We start from the raw sequence: 23,542 nt of genomic DNA, 5'->3' as shown, positions 1-23,542 counted from the left end.
TGAGAACCCTTCTTGCAACACACCCCTTCTTTATCGCTAGGATTTCGCCACCAAGAAGCCTCTCTCATCTGTCCGCAGCAGAAGTGCCTTCTGCACGCCGCTAGGGCCAGGCCACCTCGGCGGGCGCTTCCCAGTCCTGCGGGCTTCGCTCTGTGTGCAGGGAGAGCCGCCTGCCTGCCTGCCTGGTGCTCCCTGCAGGGCCGGGGGCTGGCTCCTGAGCGTGTGAGTGAGTGAGTGTGTGTGCGGGTGCACGGCCGCCCGCCCGGGAGCCCGAGGCTTCCCCTCCCCGCACCGCGCAGGCAGCCGGCAGCTCCGCCCCCTCCGCCGCGATTGGCTGGCGGCGCTCGGCGCTCCCTGCCTGGGAGAGGGAAGGGCCAGCGACGCCCCCAGCCCCGCAGCAGGAGCCGCGTCTCCTTCAAAGCACAAGGTGTCTGGTCTCGGAAGAAACCGGAGCCCCCCCGGAGGCGAGGCGAGGCGGCGCGGGGCGATCCCGCGAGGGGCGGGCGCGAACCGCGAGGCAGGGCGCAGGGCTGCGCTCCGGGCGCCGCGGAGAGCGGGGCGGACCCACCCCCGCGCCCCGCGCCGCAGACCCCGGCTCCAGCTCCCCTCGCCCTGACCAGATAAAGCCCCCCGCCGCCGGCGACTGACATCTCCCAAAACGGAGCTTCCAGACCCGGAGAAGGCGCAGGAACTGGGGCAGCCACGCCTGTCCCAGGCTCCCAAGATGCGGTCCGTTAGGAAGCGGTGGACCATCTGCACGATAAGTCTGCTCCTGATCTTCTACAAGACAAAAGAAATAGCCCGGACCGAGGAGCACCAGGAGACGCAACTCATCGGGTAAAAACTCAAAGCTTCCTCTTGGGATGCATGGTTTTTTGGAAAAGTCGAGGCTGAGAGGAGAGGTGGACGGAGACAATAGAGGGAGGGTTGGGGTCCTCTGTGCGTTCCTAGGAGCCTATGAGTGTGTGTGTGTGTGTGTGTGTGTGTGTGTGTGTGTGTGTGTTTAGTCTGGGAATTAAGTAACAAAGGCAGTTGCCGAGGTGTGCGTGCTTCCCTGTGCGTGTTCCCAGGGAGAGTTGAACTTGCTGCTGAGAGGCGGCGTGGGCTCCAGGGCTCGCACGCCCAAGGGGAAGTCACTGCACAAGTGTCAACAAAGAACGTGTGTGTGTGTGTGTGTGTGTGTGTGTGTGTGTGTGTGGTTGTCCTTTCAGTCCGCGGGCGTAACTCCTGGGAGGTGTCCTGATGCACCCTCCGGTTACCCTTCCTTCTGTCTCCGATTGCTGCAGAGAGGCTTGGGGGAGGCTGGCTCTCCCAGAGGCTGAAGTTCAAGCCCAGGGGCAGGACATGTGTCTGCACCCTCTCCCGGCTCTTCTCCGGCGTGGGGTGGGTCTGGGGAGCTCAGTGTGAATGAGAAACTCCACTACAGTGAGTTGCTCTTCTGTTTGTAAAACACATGGACGTCCTGGGTACTGTAGCTTCAGACAGATTGTATTTCTGCCTTGGTGTGTTTTTTCTTTTTTCCTTCTTTAAGTTTGTCTAGTTGAGTTCAACATCTTCCTCCACCCCCAGTAACTTCTCTAAATATCACACTTCCTTCCTCCTAGCCCCTGGCCTCTGTCTCTTTGAAGTTTCACCCAGCGGGGTGGCTGCAACTTTGTGTTGCTTTCAGGGCTGGGGAGCGTTTGCTGAGGATTGGAACCTGGTTGTCAAAGGACCCAAGTCCTGTTTTCGGAAATCCTGCCTCATCCTGGGGTGCCCGCTGTGGGAAACTACACACTGGCGGAGATGCCCGCTTTGCCCGCTCGGTTTTTATCTTCCTCGGCATTTATTAAAACGAAGATAGAATCTCTCTCTCTCTCTCTCTCTCTCTCTCTCTCCCTCTCTCTCTCTCTCTCTCTCTCTCTCTCTCTCTCTCTCTCTCTCTCTCTCTCTCTCTCTCTCTCTCTCTCTCTCTCTGGCATAGGAGTGCTAAAACGTGCACAGGCACGCGAACTTCATGCACCCCATTTGTTCATATCCCTTCTCCCTGAGAAATGATCCTAAGCGAACGCAGGCTTACCCTGAGGGAAGTAATTTGCTATTTTATAGAGAACTAAGGTAGCCAGAAGTACAGTGGAGTGGACCTGGAAGGTGATGAGAAGGCTAATGAGGAATGGCCTGGATGGTCGCGATGCACCCACAAATCCCCAAGTGGGTCTGTTCGTGGGGGGCGGTGTGATGAGCTCGATCACATGGAGTGGGGAGGTGGGCTGCGAAGGAGACCCAGCTCCGCGGCCAGGAAAGGGGGACCTGGGGCGGGGGGCGGTGGAGGGCTTCCCAGGCAGACAAAGGGGGCTTGGGGAAGGTGCCGAACCGGCGCGCTGGGGAGAGGCGGACGCCGGGGTGTGGGGGAGGCTCTTTGTTCCCTTCCCGGCCGGTGGGCTCCGCAGACCAGCCCGCGCCCAGACAAAGCGGCCCGGCCTCGCCTGGGCGCCGGGAGCGCGCCCCCCCGCCGGCGACCGGGAGGCAGGGGGAGGCGTCCCGCTCCGGCCCCGAGGGACGGCGGCGCGCACTCCGGTCCAGTCCCAATTTGGGGGTGGGGGGTAGCAGACCTAGGACGCCCCCCATTTCCGGGGCGATGTCGCTCCCGGGACCCCGCGGGGCGGTGGGCGCTGCCCAGGACGCGGGGAAGCGGGGGTGGGCGGGCCGGGCGCGGCGGCTAGGTGGCTGGGCCGGGTTTCACATCGCACCCTTTGCGGGGTGAGCCGAGGTCTCTTCCCTGCTCCCCTGAGACAACACCAGCCTGGGACTGGCGCTGGAGCTCATCCCTGGGAAGCGAGGTGTCTGCTCGGTTTCTCCCCCTCCTCCTCCTTTTCAGAGCTGGCCGCGAGGGTGGGAGGATGATGAGAAGACAGGGCGGGCGAGCCTTTTGCAGGAATCGGGCCCCTTTAAAAGAGCATCTTGCTCCCCCGCCACCTGCTCCTCCCCCTTCATTAAACCCGCAATCACAGGTGTGCGGGGCCCGCGCCTCTGTGCCCACCGCGCACAGTCTGGGCAGCACGGGCTTCCCCTGATTCCGGGAGTTGGACAGCAGCACCTGTAAGCGCTCCCCCTTTTTCTTCGGGATAAAGTGTTCAACAGGAAAGCTCGTGATGTCAGTGAAGGATTGCGTTTCCAACGCACAAATGGTGCTTCTGGTGGAGGGGTGGCTCATCAAAAGATCCTTTCCTTGATCCTCTACCCACGCCACGTGGAGGGGCTAGTTTCCAGACCAGTGAACCGGAGTGGAGGTTTGGTCCCAATGCCCAGACCAGTATTCCAAATGGGAGGGGGGTGGGGGGTAAGGGAGGCAGTGTCTGACCTTTGGGGGGCACTGCGTGCCTTCTGAGCAGGCTAAGAGGATTCAGTGAAGGGCATTCCATATTCCTCATCTCTTAGGACAGCCCCCTAGGCTCCTGTTTAGCTGACTGCTACCATTTCTCCATAGGCAGGCAGTTTCTTTGTCTATTGGACTTGTGCCTTTCCTAACTGCGAGTCCCAGCTAGAACCAGCGCGGCGCTCCTCCCAGGCACCATGTGGAGCAGTCATTCCGAGTGGGAGTGGAAGGAGAGAGAGCACAGTTTTCCTACCGCCCATCCACAATCTCATCTGTCCACAGGAACACTAGCAGCGTGGTTTTTCTAAGGGGCTGTGTGAAAATAGATCAAGTAATTATTGGGCATTTAAAACGGAAATTCCCTTCCTTGCAAACCTATTAATAAAGTTGAACTGAAAGGGTATGAAGTGGTCTATTCTTGATGAACAGTTTTTCCCCTATAAATGGGGAAAACGACACTTGCTTCGCAATTGGCCCAGGATTTCACTGACCCTGTGAGTGCTCTTTGGGTGTAATTGGAAACGTGTTAAGTGTCCTACGGGTAACGTGTATGGGGGTATGCTTATTTAATGAGACAATGTATTTGAGAGAGTATGACAGCAACTTGAATATCATTCAAATGTTTGTTTTGATTGTGATTCTTTAAAGTTTGCCACATGCCATTTTCCTGGCTGACCACAAATGAGGCTCTAACTGACATTTCTTATCATTTAGAGATCTTTTTAATTTGACTGTGTATCTTGTGTTGTCTTACGGGTATTAGCTCTGAAACTTTTAACTGAATTGACTGCGCAAATAAGCATTCCTACTTAGACTGCGACCATTGCCGGCAAAGTTCCTTTCAGAGTGTCCTCTTGTACATCAAGAAACCCAGGGTCTGTGCGTCCCTTCACATGCTCCCTTTGGAGCTCTGCTAACAACCATCAAGTAGTGAGTTACGGTAGTACATTTCTCAGTTTACTAGTATTTTTCGTTGTTTGACACTAAGGTAGTGAAAACAGAAAACTGACTGCTGTTTGTGTTCACGCTAACTTGGGTGCAAGTTCTTTTCTTTTAAATGATTTTCAAAATTTTATATTAACCAGGAGATTTAACCTAATCCAAAGGAGACACATTCATTCCAAAAACAAAGCATGAAGAGTTTTTCAGTGGGGGTGAATTCAGGGCTATTGGGATCTGATTTCATGAAACAAAATTAGTATGTGTTATGTGACTTAATAAATTGTAGGGATGCCTGACAACTCATATTTCAAATAGAAAGATATTTGTAAGTATTAGTAACCTAACTATTGATTAGTTTCTGTCACTAGCATTGCATAGATGACCATCTAAGAGGGTTTCTCTTAGCTTCAGACAAGCAGGAAAATTTTATATATATATATATATTGCTTTATGCCATATTATTTCCTCGATGTGTCTTATATTTTTCCCTGCAGAGGTACATAGTGACTCTTACTGTATATAGATAGCCCTATGCAAATGTTTTCAGTGCAGCTGTTCAGCAGTCATGTCTGACAGGGAATGAGAAGCTAGTAGAGGGGGTGGTAACATCCTTGCACGCACGGGAAGGAAAAGCCTTTTCTAAGAGAATGCTACCAAGTCCCAAGTGAAAACCCCTTTGGGACCCATTTAACTTTATCCAAAGAAATTTGCTTCAGAGCCTCAGAGTGCACTACGCCAGGCTCTCTCATGCAGGAATTTCATTGACCTCAAGAAGTTAACTAGTTGCAGCTGTTTGCATTCAAAGCTCTTTCCAATGATAAAAACCTGAAATGTGGCTTATCAGCAGTTTTAAGTGAAAATAATTCAAATGGAAGAGTAACCTAGTAGCATTTCATTAATATAAATTTGATTTAAACTTTAAACACCCCCTTTTTTTTAAATCTGAGGGGTTCTGAAAAGGCTCCACACAGCTAGGTACCTCATAACAATCATCCTGTCATGTAAAAATATATCAATAGTAATCTTCCATGGATATTTTAAGATGTCAGCCTGTGCATAGTTTTACTTCTCCCATACAAGTTTATTAGTGAAAATAATTATAATCATAGCAATCTATGGTTAGAAATATATGATATTGATAGGCCAGTTATTAACAAGATGTAGATTGGAAAGATTCGTATCCCTGGAAATGGTCAAAGTTTGTGCCACACTCTTAAAGGCATACCTACAAAAGTGTGAAAATTAACTTCTGTGTATATTCACATTTTCATTCATATGTAGTTATTAGATATATAATGTAAAAATGGACTTCTGGACCACTGAGTAGTAAATTTCTCCCTGTGTTTTCTTGCATCCTAAATGACCTCTAAAAAATGATCACTATTTGCCATATATAGGATTGCCAATCTATCATTTTCATCAGTAAGATAGGTTAAATATTAATTTTTACAAAGTTCTAAATTTTACAGTGAGTAATTGCATTTGATGCCGTGAGTTGCTTCAAATTGGAAGTACATGTTTAAAAAAGAATGCAGACCAAAATATCACACTATAAACCTCTAATTACAGAATTCATCCAACAGCTGTTACACAAGCAATGTTTCCACTGATAGTAGGAGAGGATTGCCTACGTAATAAACAGATTTAGGCTTTCTGATTGAGCAAATAGTTATGCTATTTTTAAATTATACTTTTGAGAGTCTAAAAATTAAAAGGTAATATATAAAGACATAAATTCAGATGTTGAAAAGGCTATGCCATAAAAAGGTGGCTTTCAGATCCTCTAAGCCTGGCTTTACATCTATAAAGTGCCAAGAAAATTGTTTAAACAGTCATCTAGTCAGCTATTAATGTTCCAGTGGCATGGATGTAATCAGAGATATCTGTCACCCTCGTCATTATTTCCAGCACCCCTGCTACTACCATGACACATGTGATACTTGATTGACACTATGGATTGAGGGGAGTAGTACAGTTAATTTCTTTAATGTACAAGAAATACCAGTAATAATGACTACTCAATGAGTTTTCTCCCCACTACAGTCTCTATCTCCCTACCACCATCAGCTGTCAGGAAAGTGTCTCTTGTTGAGATGACTTAAAGTAATCTTAGCAAGTAGCATGTTAATAGTGCTTTATAAATTACTTTCACATTCAGAGTCCCACACAATCCTCACAAAGTCATTGCAAATTAGATAATTTTATTGCAGTTTCACAAGTTAAGATAAGGATTTAGTGGCCTAGAAAGAAAAAATTGTCCGAGGTCATACAGGCTAGCAAGTGATAGAATGACTAACATATCCAGATCACCTGATATCCCAAGGCCTTCTTACTATAAAACAAAAGCGCTTTCCAGTATGCGTGTATGCCTTCTGTGAAAATAAAATTACAGTCTTGGGAGTCACAAATATACAGATGCAGAAGAATTGGCAAAACATCCTGTCTCCATTGTCTAAAACAGTGGGGAAGGATGGGCTAAACTGGAACAGGGCTTTGATGAGAATTTTTTACTTCTTTAAATATCAGAAAGGTCTTTACATTTTTTTTTAGGATCCTTTTATTTTTTTTAAATCTAGATAACATTGGTTTTTATTGGTTAACAAGGGTTTATTTTGGTATATAATATCATGTAAGTTTCAGGTGTTCAACATTATAATTTAATATGTGTACACTACAGCATACTCACTACCAAAGGTCTAATTTCCATTGTCACCATGCAATTGACCACTTTTACCCATTTCACTCTCCCATCACCCCTTCCATTCTACTAACCACCAAAAAAAAAAAAAAAGTTTGTTTTTACTTTGTTTTAATTTTCTTCTTTCCACATATGAGTAAAATCACATGGTATTTTTCTATCTCAGTCTGACTTATTTCACTTAGCATAATGCTTTCAGGATCCAACCATGTTGTCTTGAATGTCAAGATTTCATCTTTTTAATGGCTAAGTAGTATTTCAATGTGTGTGTGTGTGTGTGTGTGTGTGTGTGTGTGAATCAGATCTTTATTCATCTCTGGGTAGACACTTAGGCTGTTTTCATATCTTCTGCATTTTAAATAATGCTACTATGAACATACGGGTGCATAATCTTTTTTAATTCGTATTTTTATATTCTTTGGATAAGTAACTATAAGTGGAATAGCTGGATCATACGCTAGTACTATTTTTAATTTTTTGAGAAGTCTTCATACTGTTTTTCATAGTGGCTACGCTAATTTGCAGTCCCCCTAACACTATACAAAGGATCCCTTTTCACAGCATCTTCTCCAACACTTGTGTTTTGCATTTTTTATAATAGCCATTTTTACAGATGAGCAATGATATCTCACTCTAGTTCTTATTTTCATTTTCCTAAAAATTAGTAATGTTCAATGTTTTTTTTTATGTTGTTGGCCATCTGAATATATTCTTTGGAAAATGTCTGTTCAGATGCTCTCCTTATTTTTTATTGGGTTGCTTGTTTTTGTTGTTGTTGAATTGAATGAGTTCTTTATATATTTGGATATTAACATTTGTATAATTTGAAAATACCTTTTCCCATTCAGTAAATTGCCTGTTTTGTTGATGGTTTCCTTTATTGTCAAAGGCTTTTTCTTTATGAAATAGGCTCTATTTAAAAAAGAATAAGTGTAAATGATTGTCCTGATAAAATCATATTCACTTAATTTTTATAATACTTTTTATCATGGTTATTTAACTCTATTAACTTGTAGAAAAGATCTATCTACAATTTGTCACTAATTATCTAAATCAAATTATGTATTATGCTACTTAGATAAATGCTTATTTTCACCAAGCTGGCATTTTTTATTTTGTTTCAGAGATGGTGAGCTATATTTGAGTCGATCCCTTGTCAATAGTTCTGATAAAATCATTCGAAAGGCTGGCTCTTCAATCTTCCAACACTCTGTAGAAGGTTGGAAAATCAATTCTTCTTTGGTCCTGGAGATAAGGTGAGTTTCTTTAATTAGCCATAATACATTTCACATCATGTTCTTGGATATATTGGGCTTGGCAAACTTATATTGAATATTTAATTTATGATTTAAGTATGAATACTTTAATATAAGAGTGAACTGAACCAGTTATACTAAATGTTACTCACTGAAGAATATGAAGCCATAAAACTGAAATCATTATACAGTCAGAAATCTAAGGATGAATATACGAGTTTGAATATACTGTCTTTATAGTAATGGAATAATATATTTAAGTGAGTACTAATGTTTAACATACTTTTCTTCACTCAATTACTCAGGATAGCCATATTTTTGTGAATTATCGTTTACTTCCCTGTTAAGTCTTCATACTGATTTTGAGAGTTTTCTCGCACTAGATGAAAATAGAACTTATTCAACTCCTATTTTGCTGACAATTATAAATGAATCTGACATTCTATCACTGAGTATTTCTATATGAGCTTCTGTAATAAAAGTCTCAGTAATTATATCCTAAATAGGTAAAAAATCAGAAAATAATTTTTCTATAATACTGATTTATTCTTTGGAATATTTTAGGTGAAACAAGCTCTTGAAAACAAACTTGGTGCCTACGTATATCCACTATAGCTTGTTTTTTTTTCCAGTTATAATCCTACTAGAGGCTAGGAGCATGAAATTCGTGCACTGGGGTGGGGAGGGGATGTCCCTCAGCCCAGCCTGCACCCTTTCACAGTCTGGGAGCCCTTGGGGGATGTCCTTAGCACCACTGTGGAGGCAAGAGAGGCTCCCGTCACCGCCACCGCTGCTGCGCTCACCAGCAGTGAGCCTGGTTTCTGGCTGAGCAACGCTCCCTCTGTGGGAGCATACTGACTACCAGGGAGCAGCTCCTGTATTGAGCATCTGCCCCCTGGTGGTCAGAACATGCTATAGCAATTGGTCATTTTGCTGTTCAGTTGATTTGCATATTAGCCTTTTATTACATAGGATTACTAATAAAGTTAGGGTTAGACTTTCCTAATTATGGGGAAACAGACATAATTTTTCTCTATAGTTACATTACTGTATTGGTCAGCAGGTTTTAAAAAGAGCATTTTAGTAAATCAGAACTAGTGTACTGATTGATTGTTTAATCTTTATTGTTGATAGTGTTACAGATCCTCCCTCCCTTTTTTCCCCCCCTTGCTTCCCACCACCTGGTTCCCACTCCATCCCAGGTTTGCACCACCCCATTATCTGTGTTCATGGGCAATGCATATATGAATATAAGTTCTTTGTTTAATCTCTGCCCACCCCCTCTTCCCTCTGAGGTTCATCAGTCTGTTCCATGTTTCTATGCCTCTAGTTCTATTTTATTCATCAGTTTATTGTGTTCATTAGATTCCACATTTAAGTGAGATCATATGATATTTGTTTTTCTCTGACTGGCTTATCATAACCATCTCCATGGTATCTCAAAGGTTAATGGATCCCCTTGTTTTATAGCTGAACTAGGGACCCAGTGCATCTTGAAAGGAACTATGGGCCACAATGATGTGGAGGGCACAGGGGTGGGTCTTGGCCCATCCTCTAAGCCCCTGCCTGGCTTCTTCTACCACAGCCCCTGTCCCCTGTCTGCCAGCAGCCCCACTCCCACTGCTGCCACACCCACATGCTGACAATGCCAGTCTCACTCATACCCATTTCTGGCATGGAGCCATTGGGGCTGGTGCCAGCAGTGGGTGTGAGCGGGGCCAGTGCTGACAGCAGGTGTGAGTGCCAGGCTAGACTGTGGTTGCAAGGCTGGACTTTAGTAACTAGCAGAGGCTCATTCCTATGACAGCAACTGGTGCCCCACCTTGGTCTGGAGTCCCTGCTCACCTGTTCCACCATCCCACTAAGACTGATGCCTGCCATGTTCCTCGCTCTGCTGCCTGCTGCTGATGCCCTCCATGTTTTGTATGTGCCCCCTGTGGTCAGCATTTGTTATAGCAACTGGTTGTTTGATTGTTCCACCATTTGGTCTATTTGCACATTAGACTTTTATATATATAGACTAGAGGCCCGTGGATGAATTGGTGGGGAGGTCCCTCAGCCTGGCCTGCACGCTCTCCTATCCGGGATCCCTCTTACATCTGGAATCCCTGGCTCCTAACCATTCACCTGCCTGCCAGCCTGATGGCCCTAACTGCTCTCCCCTCCTGGCTGATCCCCTTAACTACCTAATTGCTCCCCCCTCCTGACCTGATCCCCATAACTGCCTATTTCCACTCCCCTCCTGGCCTGGTCCCCCTAACTACCTAACTGCTCTTCCCCTTCTGGCCTGATTCCCCTAACTGCTCACCCCTCCTGGCCTGATTCTTCAAGCTGCCTATCTGCTTTCCCTTCTTCTCCGTGCCCTTTGAACACCAGGCACAGGCATGCTGAGAGCTCTCCACCATGCCCCAGCCTGATAGATTGCTACATGACAGAGTCACGGCCAATTTGCTTATTCCTCTATTATTAGTATAGACTAGTAGCCCAGTGCACAAAATTCATGCATGGTGTGTGTGGGGGGTGGGGGGGGGGGGGTTGTCCCTGAGCTTGGCCTGCACCCTATCCAATCAGGGATCCTTCAGGGGATATCTCACAGGGATTAGACCTAAACCAGCAGTTGGACATCCCTCCTGCAATTCAGGACTGCTAGCTCCTAAGCGCTCACCTGCCTGCCAGCCTTTTCTCCCCAACTTCCCTCCCCCCACCCGCTGGCCTGCTTACCCACAAGTGCCCCCCCTCCCTGACCAGATCATCCCCAACTGCTCGCTCCCAACTGTTCCCCCCCCCCCCCCCCCCCCCCGGCCTGCTCACCCTTAACTGCCTCTGCCTCTGCCTCAGCCCCACCAGAAAGACATCTGGAAGGTCTCCCAGTCTAATTAGCATATTACCCTTTTATTAGTATACATTATTAGTATAGATAGTACTCCATTGTGTAAAGATACCACAGGTGGGTTTTTTTTTTGTATCCATTCGTTTACTCTTAGCACTTGGGCTATTTCTAGATCTTAGCTATCTATAATAATAAAAGTGCAATATGCTAATTAGGCTAGACATCCTTCCAGACAAGTGAAGCCAGGGCTGGGAAAGCATGGGTCCTGGGTGCCTGCTGGCAGCTGAAGGAAGCCCGGGTACCTGCTGGCATTTGGAGGGAAGCCCGGGTCCCAGGTGCCAGAGGAAAGTCAGTGCTGGCAGCCAGGGAGAGGAAGGCCTACTCTTGCACGAATTTCGTACATCTGGCTTCTAGCTGTAAATAATGCTGCTGTGACCATCAGAGCGCAAATATTTTTTCTGATTGGTGTTTTGGGATTCTTAGGATATATTCCTAAAAGTAGGATCACTGGGTCAAATGACAGTTCCATTTTAATTTATTTGCTATTAATCACTGCCTGAGGATATATTTTCACTGATTTTTAGGGTGGAAGGGAAAAAGGGAGAAAACGGGAGGCAGGGAAGGAGAGAGAGAAAGTGTGAAAGAGACATACTGATTGGTCACCTCCCACAGGCACGCTAACCAGGGTAGGGGATTGAACCTGCAACTGAAGTGCATGCCTTTGACTGGGGCACCCAAGACCCTTTGGTCTGCAGGCTTATCCTCTAACCACTGAACTACATTGGCCAGACCCATTTTTAGTATTTTGAGGAAGCCACACTGTTTTCCATAGTGGCTGTACCAGTCTACATTTCCACCAGCAGTGTGCTAGGGTTCCTTTTTCTCCACATTCCCACCGGCACTTGTTTGTGGATTTATTGATGGTAGGTTGCCATTCCGAATGACCATCTTTACAAAATAAAATTATTGAATACTTCTAGTATTGACAAAATTCTAATTATCCATTTATTAGATATTAATGTGTATGATTGGATAAAGAAAACATGGTGCATATACTAGTAAACAGTGGAATAACATTCAGCCATAAGAAAAGATGAAATACTTGCAAAAACATGGATCAATCTTTCATGCTTAGCGAAATACTAAGTCAGGCAATAAAAATCAAGCACCATGTAATTTCACTCATGTGGAATATAAAACTGAAAGCAACAAATGAACAAATAAGACAAACAAATAAACAAATGAAACGTGACAGACACAGACAACAGTATGGTGGTAACCAGAGAGGAAGAGGGGTGGGGAAGGTGGTAAAGGGTAAAGGGGGTCAAATATATGGTGGCTGATGGAAGGCCACCATATATTTGCCTTTGGGTGGTAAACATGCAATGCATTAGAATGTACAACTAAACCTATATAATTTTACTAACCATTGTCACCCCAATACATTTAATAATAAATAACATAAATAAAAAGGGTATATTTGTTTTTTAAGGATGTCTCTAAAGAGAATTTTTAAATGGAAAGATTTGAAAAGGGAGACATGTAGGTAAGGGAAAGATCAGGGGAAAGGGTAATGGAAGATAGCAAAGTAAAATAACTAATTGGCAATAGTTCAATTAATGTAACTGGCCATGCCTTCCTAGCATCTGTAGAAAAATGAAAGTGTAGTTGTGCATGAGGCTACAGAGCTGTATTTTGCTATTATTAAGATATTCAAATTAAATGTATTAAACATAAACTGACTCACGCAGTTCATTATAGTAATTTTACAAATTAATAAGGGTTGCATTCATATCTTTTAGGGTAATAGTTTATTTTTAATTATAACATCTGATACTATGTGTAAAATATTAGTATTCTTTTCATATGTTTCTTGTTAACAGATAAAGAAATAAGCAATAATACGATTAGCAAATATTAAGTAATGCATACAAAGCTGTCACATACATTGAAATACTACTCAGTGGAATGTCAGGGAATACTATTATTAGGGAATACTATTCCACATCTACAGAGGAATACTATTATTCTTTACAAGGAAATATTAATTTCTAAAACCATTATTGCACAACATGCAAACAATTCATTAAAATTATAATTGCCTCTAGCAGTAGTGACTAGTGATTATTAATCAGTATGAAACTTGTAATAAAAAATTTAGAGTACAAAATGTCTTATTGTTGTTCACTTTTATTTTTTAAGTCACACTGGAAACTAATTGTACAGTGTTTTGAATTAAGTTTTCTATTTTCTTTCCATATCTATAGCATTTATGTAGAACCATATTACTTTGTGTCTGTGAGTGGGTGTGGACATATTTCATAAGTGTTTTCAAAATTCTTTCAAGTTATTGATTAAGAAATTACAACTAATAATTTTTTATCTTATGTGATTGAGCCACGCTTACAAATCTTTCTCATTTAAAAAAAAAAAAAAACCTCACTAAACAAAATGCTCTTGTGACATTCCTAGTAAATTATCTATTTACATTAAGATGTAAAACAGCTACTGAAAATACATTTTTCCTTACATTTATAAACATGATTTTCTTTTTATTACTAATTCTTTCAACCCCATCTGTACTCTGCTACTATCACAAACATATCAAGAAAGCACTCATATATATTCATCAAACACTGTACCTTTGTTTCTAAGTACCTTTGGGAACTTAGAAAAGAGAGATGGTTTCCTGTACTGGTTCATTGTATTTTGAAGATTCATCATGGTTTAGGGGAGTTTATTCACACTACAGCTAACTTTATAATTAAAATAATTTGCGTAGTTTAAGGCTTGATTTTATTAGTTCTGGTTCTTCATTATTATAAGCTAGGAAATGGCACACTTAAGATGTGAGTAAGTCTATGAGCATTTTACTGAGATGTAATTTGGTCATGTCCAACATTTGTGACTTGACTTTGCTTTTCCCATCTTTAAGTTGTATCTTGTCTTTCTTTTTTACTTATTTTTCATATGTTGAGTAGAAACCTAAAGTCTTATAATGCCAAATATAGATGTACGGAAATGTATGAGCTCAGCTACTCCTCAGGACAGATTAAGCATGTCATAATTAGTCAGAAAATATACTTTCAACTCTCAGTATTACCACATATCAACGTTCTCAAACAGAAAAGGCTAGCAGAGCAACTAAACATAACTGCAAATTTATATGTGCTTATCTGTAAAGAACGAATTATCTGTTGCCTTCATCAATTTACTTTAGAAAAGAGTCCCCATATATTTTGTTCAGTGAGTGACCAGTAGAACACATCTTGGGTCTCACAGCTTCATAATGGCAGAGTCAAGCTTTAAAACCAGGTCTAATTGGAAAACAATATTTTAGTACTAAAATTATCAAATGTATCTTTGTGAAGCAAACAATAGTTTTTATGCACCAAAATAATAAAAGACACATAAGATAATGGGAATCCAATATTACCAAATGCTGGGTCAAATAGTAAATGGCCATCTAAGTGGTAAATTAAACCAAGAAATGCTTTTCTTTAAGCAATTAGAGACAACTCTGCCTTTTTATTTGTTTGATTTAGGATTTTATTTTATGTCATAGAGGACCCTAACTAAGCTCAGAAGCCTGAACAACCTATAGGTTATGTTCATTCAGAACTGTGAGGCAACGTGCTCACGGAAATAACCTTTTGAGTTAAAAACATTTGTGTTATTCCTGCTTTCCCTAGGCATCATGAAACACTTGGCACTCCTTAAATTATTTTTTTTTTCTTTTTAGTAAAGCATAACAACTGATCTAGCAATTCTTGTCTGGAGTCAAAAGTTTGTGTGTCACAACCTAATTTGCTTCTCAACTTGTGATGCATTCCAACTGTAAGATCTGTCTCCCAGTATTTGCTGATGGAGTCCACAGTGCCATTTGGATTTTTTTGTTGCCAGAGCACATGTGTTTGTTGTTGACAAGTAAGCTGCAGAGAAGAAAGAGGGGCACCTGGTGATAGGTTCGCCCTAGTTCACATTTCACAAGTGAAAACAACATTTAGCAAACTAATTCTCTGAGAGGCTGCAGCTGCTGCTTCGAGTGATGGCGCTTGTTGAAAGGGAAGTTCTAGTTGAGAATTCAGTTGACAAGTTTCTGTGTAGAATCTATTTCTGTCAGTTCAACTGTCTACCTCAACTTTTCAGTTGAAGCCAGCGTTGCCTAACCAAAAAAAAAAAAAAAAAAAATGACCTTTCTGACTAGGAGTTAAGTCTCACTGAAAGTGAAACAAGTATTTTTGGTTTTTTTTTTTTTTTTTTTTTTTTTTTTTTTCAGTTAGCATTAAAACAGTCGCTGAGTTTAGGTGTGTCCTTATCCAATGGGATTTCAAAAGTTACTTGATGTTCACAAAATGGCAAAGACATTAAATTAAGTCTTTCTGTTGTTGTTCTTCTAAGTCACAAACAGAAAGCACAACCCCCTGCTTTAAATATCTAGTAATAATAACCTGACTACTTATAGGAAAACTTGTTCAGCAGGTCCCTGAATAACATGGTTTCATTCAGTGTCAGTCCGTTATACATTGATGAGAAAAAATAATAATTTCCTGGTTGGGCCACTGTTTGTGTGCAGTTTGCACGTTCTCCCCACGTCTTTGCGGGTTTTCTCTGGGTCCTTTGGTTTCCTCCCACCCCAGATACATGCATGTTAGGTGAGCTGGCTTGTCCACACTTTCCCCATCTGAGTGGGTGTGGGTGTGAGTGGCCCTGAGCGGGAAGGATGAACCCTCCAGGGTGGGTGCCCGCCTTGCCCTCTGAGCTGCTGGGATAGGATCCAGCTGCCTGTGACCCTGCACTGGAATAAGCGTGATGGGAGAGAATTCTCTTATTTTAATTCATCTTTCTTAAATGTATATACAGTTCACATTTATTTCAGTGTTTTAATATTTGAAATGTTTTGGGTTTTTACTTAGAAGTTTGATGATGTTTTTGTGACCAGAAATGTCTCGTCGGAATTTCACTCATAGATATCAGTTAGACTGTGGCAAGATTGGCTTGATTATATGTCTCATTTCTCTTGAAGTCACAGTTTCGAAGAACCTATCCACTATATTAAATATGAGGACTTACAGTACTGGTTCAGCCTGCATATTAATAAATAGCTTTTGTTGGTTCATGATTCTTTAGAGCCCAGAAGTTAAACTGAGTTTTCTTTCCATCGCTCTCATTCTGAAGTATAATAAGTTTGTTTAACCTGATCTTTTCATTCATATTAATTATCTTCTGAGCAGAATATGTCAGTTATCCTTGATGACACTTAAAGGTTGTTTCAGTTGCAAGTAAGTTCACTAGTTTTTCATGCTTCCAAGGATATTTAGTTAATTGTACTTAAGCTCTAGTTTCCTTCTTTCTTTTTTCTATAGTTCAAACAGCAACTAGACTTAGCAAATCCACAGAACATTGTATAGTCTGTCACACCTAGAATCTAAAAAATAGCCCTCGCTGGTTTGTCTAGAGTAGGGGTGTCGAACTCAATCAGAGAAGGGGCCAAAATCTAAAATCCAGCCTAAATCGCGGGCCGAATGGTTTTCTGAACAGTCATAAACTGTCATTGTGATGGAAACGCAGCCGAGTGCAGTGATGACAGCGCGGTGCGGGCCACATTGCAAGGCCTGGCGGGACAGATTTGGCCCGCGGGCCTTGTGTTTGACACATGTGGTCTAGAGGGTCTGCCAAGGACTGAAGGGTCCTGGGTTCAATTCCAGTCAAGGGCATGTACCTTGGTTGCAAGGCCCTGGCCCCAGTCAGGACTCTTGCAGGAGGCAGCCAATCAATGTGCCTCTCTCACATCAATGTTTCTCTCTGTTTTCCCCCTCCCTTCTACTCTCTGAAAATCAGTGGAAAAATATCCTTGGGTAAGGATTAACAACAACAAAATGCCTATAACCTGCTAAGGAGAAAAAGAACTAACATTTTCTCTTTGTTTTAAAAAATAAGCATCAAAATACAAATATTATTCGCTAACTAATTATTTTCAGTCTTACTTGCATCCTACATCAGAAAGCTTAGCTCAGATCAAAAGTCTCCAAGGTGGGTTCAATATAAGAAAAAGAACAAACTAGAAACCCTCAAGATTTTTCCCCCTTCCCCCTCAGTTTTAAAAAACAAATACTACACAATCATTCTGAGTTTTGCCTACAAACTTATATTTTTATATTTTGATTAGTCTATGTGAATTGGTATTTTTATTCTGTCTTGGAAAGTACTTTTACTATTGATATTTTTTACTGCTGCCAATAAAACACACACACACACACACACACAAATTTTGAGGCTATAACAGTATTGGAGGAACACTCACAAATGTATCATCTCTACTTAATAATTATGTATTTCATTAAGCATTCTTTTCTTCCAAGAGTAGGACATTATGTTGTTTTTCAAAAAATTTCTGAACTCTAATAACCCACTTTATTATATGAACTTTTCTCTGAATAAATAAATTAAAGATGATCATTGATAGTCAGGGATTTAGAAGACTTAATGCTTTAAAATATTTTTACTGCTTTTGATCACATGACAAAGGTTCTGTAATGTGAAAGTCCCTCTCAAACCTTCTTGCAGTCAGCTGACAACATTTAAGTGTTAATTTTTTTTCATGAGGAAAGGGATTTCCAGGCTCTAAAGATTCTTCTTTCAAATCTGGGCCTGAAATCTATTCACTTCTACTTGCATACTTGTGAGTACATCTGCAGATATCTCCTGCAACTCCTTCGAATTATGTTCAAAGGAAAAATGATAATATCATGGCCTTAGGTAATCTGACCACATCCGTGCAGCCTTTATTTTAGAGCCAGCCTTGTCGTTTTCACAGGAAATGAACATTTTTTTTCATTAAAATACAAGTGTCAAGCATTACTTTTTTTTTCTTAAATAAATTTTATTTTATAAGTCTGTATAAAAAGTTATATAAATTGCAGCCAATTGTTAACTTTTGTTAAGAATCATATATACTTAATGAAATGAAAGACTTCTCAATTTTCTGCAATTCTTATGCCCTATAGTTGCTAAATATATTGGTTGTTTCTTCTCATATAATTTGTACTTTGTTAAGATAAGTTATTATAGTGTCTGAAAACATTTCTATTAATTTTAAAATTTCACTATAGTGCATTTATACAGGTTTTCCTGTACAAATTCTACTCTTTGTGAACCTAATATTCCAAATGTTTGAGAAATTTTTTCAAAAAATCATTTTCTTTTTCAGAGAGAATATATCTATATCTATATCTATATCTATATCTATATCTATATCTATATCTATATTTATATCATTTATAAAAATCTGGCAAAATTAACTTTTAATCACCTGGCTTTTTAATTATACCACACATTAAATTGGGACTTATTTTCTCCCTCTTTCCTAGTCATGATACTGGCTTTTGTATGATTTGATGAATTGCCTTGCTGGTGGATTGATGGGAGGACAGCCATATTTTGTAATGAAGTATATAGACTGTGAGGGAGCTTAAATAGTAACAGCACTAGAGGAAAAAATATGTCTATTATAACTTGAATGTAATAATAATGGCATTGTATACCAGCTGCAGTAGTACACTTTAGTAAGCAATATCCAATTCTCAATCTAGAAAAGAGCTTTCTCAAATTGCTTCTAGCTGGTTTATGTTTGGTAGTTTAAGGATAAGCAATCCCAGACTTTGTAGACCCAGTACATAGTGTCTTTGGCAATATAATTCCCTCAAAAATTTATTACACTGCTGGGCTACTTCTTCGTAGTTAGTGCCTGGTATAGTTAAACCCACCCCAAATATCTTCTGAACAGGGCTCTTCACTGATTTTGCTCCCTCAGTTGAATGGCAGCTACTCTTACATCAGTTGAATGACTACACTTAGATGGGAAGGTGATATCCCTCTTGCTGCTAGGATGGCTCTGATTTGTGGTTGCCTCTCTTGCTCCCTGGGGTATTAGAAACATTGGGGAGGTCCCAATTACTAGATTCTCACATGGTTTAGATTATAGGTCGTTACTAGAAATTATCCTTTCCATCTCAGCTTGCAATTTGGCTATTCCTAACTTTTAGTGCCTTGCTCAAAGGAACAAGCAACTTACACTTTAAAACCAATTTTCCAAGAATGACAGGCTTTTAGGTATAGACTATGACTCCCAAATTATTGCAGATAATAGTTTTTATCAGGAGCTTTGCTGTATCATGCTAAGGGTCACTACCTTTCTAGCCTACTATATCTCTATTTTCATTTTCCATCATTACTTAACATATGTATATATGTTGATGTGGCATCTCACATCTTGTATTAATTTCTTTACTAGTTATAGGCTAAATTTTCTTTCAAAAGACCTTAAAATATAGTGGATTAAACAAGTTGAAATTTTATTTTTCTCTCCAATAGTTACTTTCATGATTCACTCATATACCATTTAAGAAAACAGACTGCATGACCAAACCCAGCGGCACTTGGGTTTGAAAACTTGGAAATGTTCTAGATGACCATCCATGTGCTCAATTAAAACTTAGAGCATTCAAATACTGAAAGGAAGCAGGGGAACAAGAACACTAAGGAACAATTAGCTATCACTGCCCGAGTCCAGTGTTTTATCTATCTTTTCATCAAATTTACCCATATTACTTCCTGAATCGTTACGCTCAGAAGAAAGCTTTTCTATACATACCAGGGGCCCAGCATGTGAAATCGCATTAGGCGCCCCACAGGGCACTGGGCCAAGAGCTACTCCATGCACTTCCTGATGACCAGTCGTTTGGTCGTTTTGGTCTTGACACCTCTTGGCCTTTTATTATTATGATAGTGCTATAGTTTTAATTCTTCTTCAAATAATTATAATATTCACATAATTTGAGTAAATGTGTATAAGTTCATTGGAGGGTTCAATTATTTTAATAGAGTTTATTAAGGTGTAATTTCAAACAATTTCATGTTATTTCTATTCACCTTGAAACAATATTAAACAAAATAGATAACTATAGAGCATTAATTAACACTAGTAGAATTAATTATGCAAAATCAAATCATCACAATTGCATTTTATTTATTAAACTAATCTTTCTGTATATTTTAGTAAATGAGGGGCTTTTGCCATTCCACAAATAGGTGTAGATACTATGTTTATTTAGAAAATCATTGAGAAACTATGTGCAAATGATTTTTAAAACATATATTCTATTTCCTGTAGAATCTGTTTAACTTGTTGCTTTAATTACCTAATCACAATTTGAGATTATTAATAGTAATTTACCAATTTACATTTCATCATATGCCACTTTGTAAATTATATCACCAGTTCCTTGGTATGTTGTCATTAACAGAAAACTTTGTGTTTCAAATATAGGAAGAACATTCTTCGTTTCCTAGATGCAGAACGAGATGTCTCTGTGGTCAAGAGCAGCTTTAAGCCTGGTGATGTCATCCACTATGTGCTGGACAGGCGCCGGACACTAAATATTTCTCAGGATCTGCATAGCTTGCTCCCTGAAGTGTCACCGATGAAGAACCGCAGGTTTAAGACCTGTGCTGTTGTGGGAAACTCGGGCATTCTGCTGGATAGTGAATGTGGAAAGGAGATTGACAGTCACAATTTTGTAATAAGGTGAGTTTTCTTTTTTTCCTGAAGATTGTAATTTCTTCAAAGAAGTTTAATTTAGAAGTACAAAACTGGCAGAAATGTTTAAACCTAACATTAATATCAAGGATTATTGAAAGCTCAAACAAATATTTATCTACAGTATATTTTTCTGTGTCACATCCAAATTTACATTTACCCTGAAATATAAAATTATTATATCATTGAAATAAAAGATTCATACCAGCATTTTTCATCAAATGGCAATTTTATTGTATTTAATACTATATAGAGAAACTTTTTATTAATATTTATTCTTTATATTTATCAATTTAATATTAAAGAATTCATGTGTATGGGAAATTAATTATATGTGTGAATGAATTAATTCAATTAGTTATATTCACAGTTCTCTTTAAAGGAAGTATATTATATTACTTTATTTGTTTACAGACATTACAAATATTAATATGCAGTGATGTAATAGATGTAAATTAATTTTACTTTATTCTGATAATTATTTAGCAAATTTCAAGGACATAATTTAACAAGTTTATATTTGATATATTAGGCCAAATTATTTTCATTATTCTTTTATGTGGTATTTGTATTTGTTAGTATATTTTAATTTTTGAATTTTCATACACAATTAAACACACCTGATGGTTTGTCATTGAGGGTAAACAGATATTTGATGAGTCTTGTGCTTGGTTAACTTTAAATTAAATGAAGAAAACACAACTGTAGACATGGGATTGTGATGGTATCATAAATATTAGTAACTTATAATTCCTGGTTTTTGTATTTGAACAGAATTTTTTTGCTTATTTATTTTTTCTAGGAAATTCACTGAATAAATGAAATATGTATACTGAAATGTGTAACAGAGCAGTATAATGATAGATAAAAAGTATGCTGACTTGCCATGTTGACAAATAAACTGATCATAAATAGGCCTTTATTGTGCCTCCCATTTTCCCATTCTCTGTTGTTCCCATCTTCTCTTTAGCCTAGACCACTTTCTTCTAAGTGTCCCCTTTTTTCTTTTGTTTCTCAGTTCCTGCCATGCTTGACCAATTCCCTCCTAACTTCCTCTTGGTTTATATTTTTTCCCTAAAATTTAAGAACAGCAATGAGAGATAGTTAAAATATCCATTTAAATATATCCACATTTATATAAGTAAATCTTGGATGCTCAAATCACAGTTATCATCTACCAGCATCAATATTATCTGGTAGCTTGTTAGAAACAGAATCTCTGAACTTGTACTGGAGCTGCTGCATCCGAATGAGCATTGAGCAGATGATTTTTATGTGCATTAAGGTTTGGGAGGTACTGAACAGCTCAATATGCCTGGACAATGCTCTAGGCCAGTGGTTGGCAAACTGCGGATCGCTGCTCTGTTGACTAATGAGTTTGCCGACCACAGACCCAGACTCTCAATTCCAATAATTACAGGCTGTTGTTCCTTGTGATTAAGCCCCTATTCAGTGGTTGGCAAACTCTTTAGTCAACAGAGCCTCAATTTGCCGACCACTACGCAAGCTGATATCTCCAACAAATCTGATTTATTAACCCTGTGTCTTAATGATCTAGTACCGTAATTGGTATGAGGTATATAGTACTTATTAAATTAAAGAATTAATGTAGGATTTGAGAAAATTTTGGTTCTTGTTCATGTATTGTTGTCTTAGATTTATACAACACTGTATTCCAAATTTAACATCTAAGTAAAATTCATTTAAACCCTTACAATGAAAAAGAAAATATAGGAATATGAAGAGTAGTTTAATGAAATGTTCTAGATATTAAGGATCAGAAAATTGGGTTCCTGACAATTACTAGAAACATCATATTGGACAAATATCTTAAGCTGCTAAATAATCATTACTTCCACTCTCCAATGGTATTAATAACAATAGACCTATTATTTCAAAGTGTTTTTCTAAAATTGAGATGGAGAAATATAGTAAAGAAATGCATAAACTGTAAAGTTAATAATGATTGATACTAAAGTTCATCTTGTTTGAATTAAATGTTGTAGTTGAAAATTAAATTTGTCACTGCATTTTCTAATAGCAGTGTCCATGGATTAGAAATAGAAATTCTCATTGTCTGATATAAACAAAGGACAAACTTTCCCCATATTTACCAGATATGTGAATAGTTGCTGCTGAATAATATGAAATGCAGACACATGAACACTGCTCAAACAGAAAGGAGTATCTATAAAATCCGAATACATAAAATTGGAAATAGTTGTAGTGAATGTATGTATTTCTTTAGGAAACTAAAGAAATAAGATAAACAGGTTTTACTGTATGATGTTGTAGCTTCCTAAGAGAAGAGATGCTATGTTTCACAAAAGAAAAAGATGGAGGAATTGACTTGCCTTGACTGATACAATGTGGTTTTATATTTCAATCAAGTTTCATTCTCCACTAGTAGATAATTTACAGCAAACTTTAAATCATCCTCTTGATATTCTATGAATGCCTGCTCTCTTAGAGCAAAATAGACTCTTTTCTAGAAGAGGGGGGAAAAAAGTCTGCTTTTCTGTGTGTTCACAAAATTTTTTTCAGGCTCTCTCAGAATATGTTTGTTTTTAATTCAAATGTTTTACATGAAAACAGCTAATTTTCTGGTAGGGATCCAAGTCCAGGGAATTATAAAGATTTTTTAAAAAATTCTTATTGATTAGAAAAAGTAATTTATATTTTAAGAATAACAACATTGGTTATGCGATATTACTACATATGTGTTCTACCTTATTTTTACTTAATATATTATTGATATTTTTGATCAGTGACATTTTAACATTTTTAAACTAATTTTCTTTGTGATATGTATTAATTATAAAATATAGGTAGAAATCAGAATTTTTATTTTATTCTTATTATT

The 23,542-nt window shown here is 39.7% G+C and overlaps 1 protein-coding gene across 1 annotated transcript in view; it reads left to right on the top strand.

Moving 5' to 3' along the window:
• The first annotated feature begins 384 nt into the window (after positions 1-384).
• The window catches only part of ST8SIA4 (ST8 alpha-N-acetyl-neuraminide alpha-2,8-sialyltransferase 4), an 81,415-nt gene continuing 58,257 nt past the window's right edge, over positions 385-23,542 (top strand). The window contains exons 1-3 of the mRNA XM_036410327.2: positions 385-837; positions 8,120-8,251; positions 20,410-20,667. Of these exons, the coding sequence (XP_036266220.1) occupies positions 725-837; positions 8,120-8,251; positions 20,410-20,667 (503 nt within the window). The 5' untranslated portion in view covers positions 385-724. The remainder of the gene's footprint in view (positions 838-8,119; positions 8,252-20,409; positions 20,668-23,542) is intronic.

The sequence above is a fragment of the Pipistrellus kuhlii genome, unplaced genomic scaffold, assembly GCF_014108245.1.
Source record: "Pipistrellus kuhlii isolate mPipKuh1 unplaced genomic scaffold, mPipKuh1.p scaffold_m20_p_4, whole genome shotgun sequence".
NCBI classification, from domain to species: domain Eukaryota; kingdom Metazoa; phylum Chordata; class Mammalia; order Chiroptera; family Vespertilionidae; genus Pipistrellus; species Pipistrellus kuhlii.
This window is presented reverse-complemented; position numbering and strand designations above follow the sequence as displayed.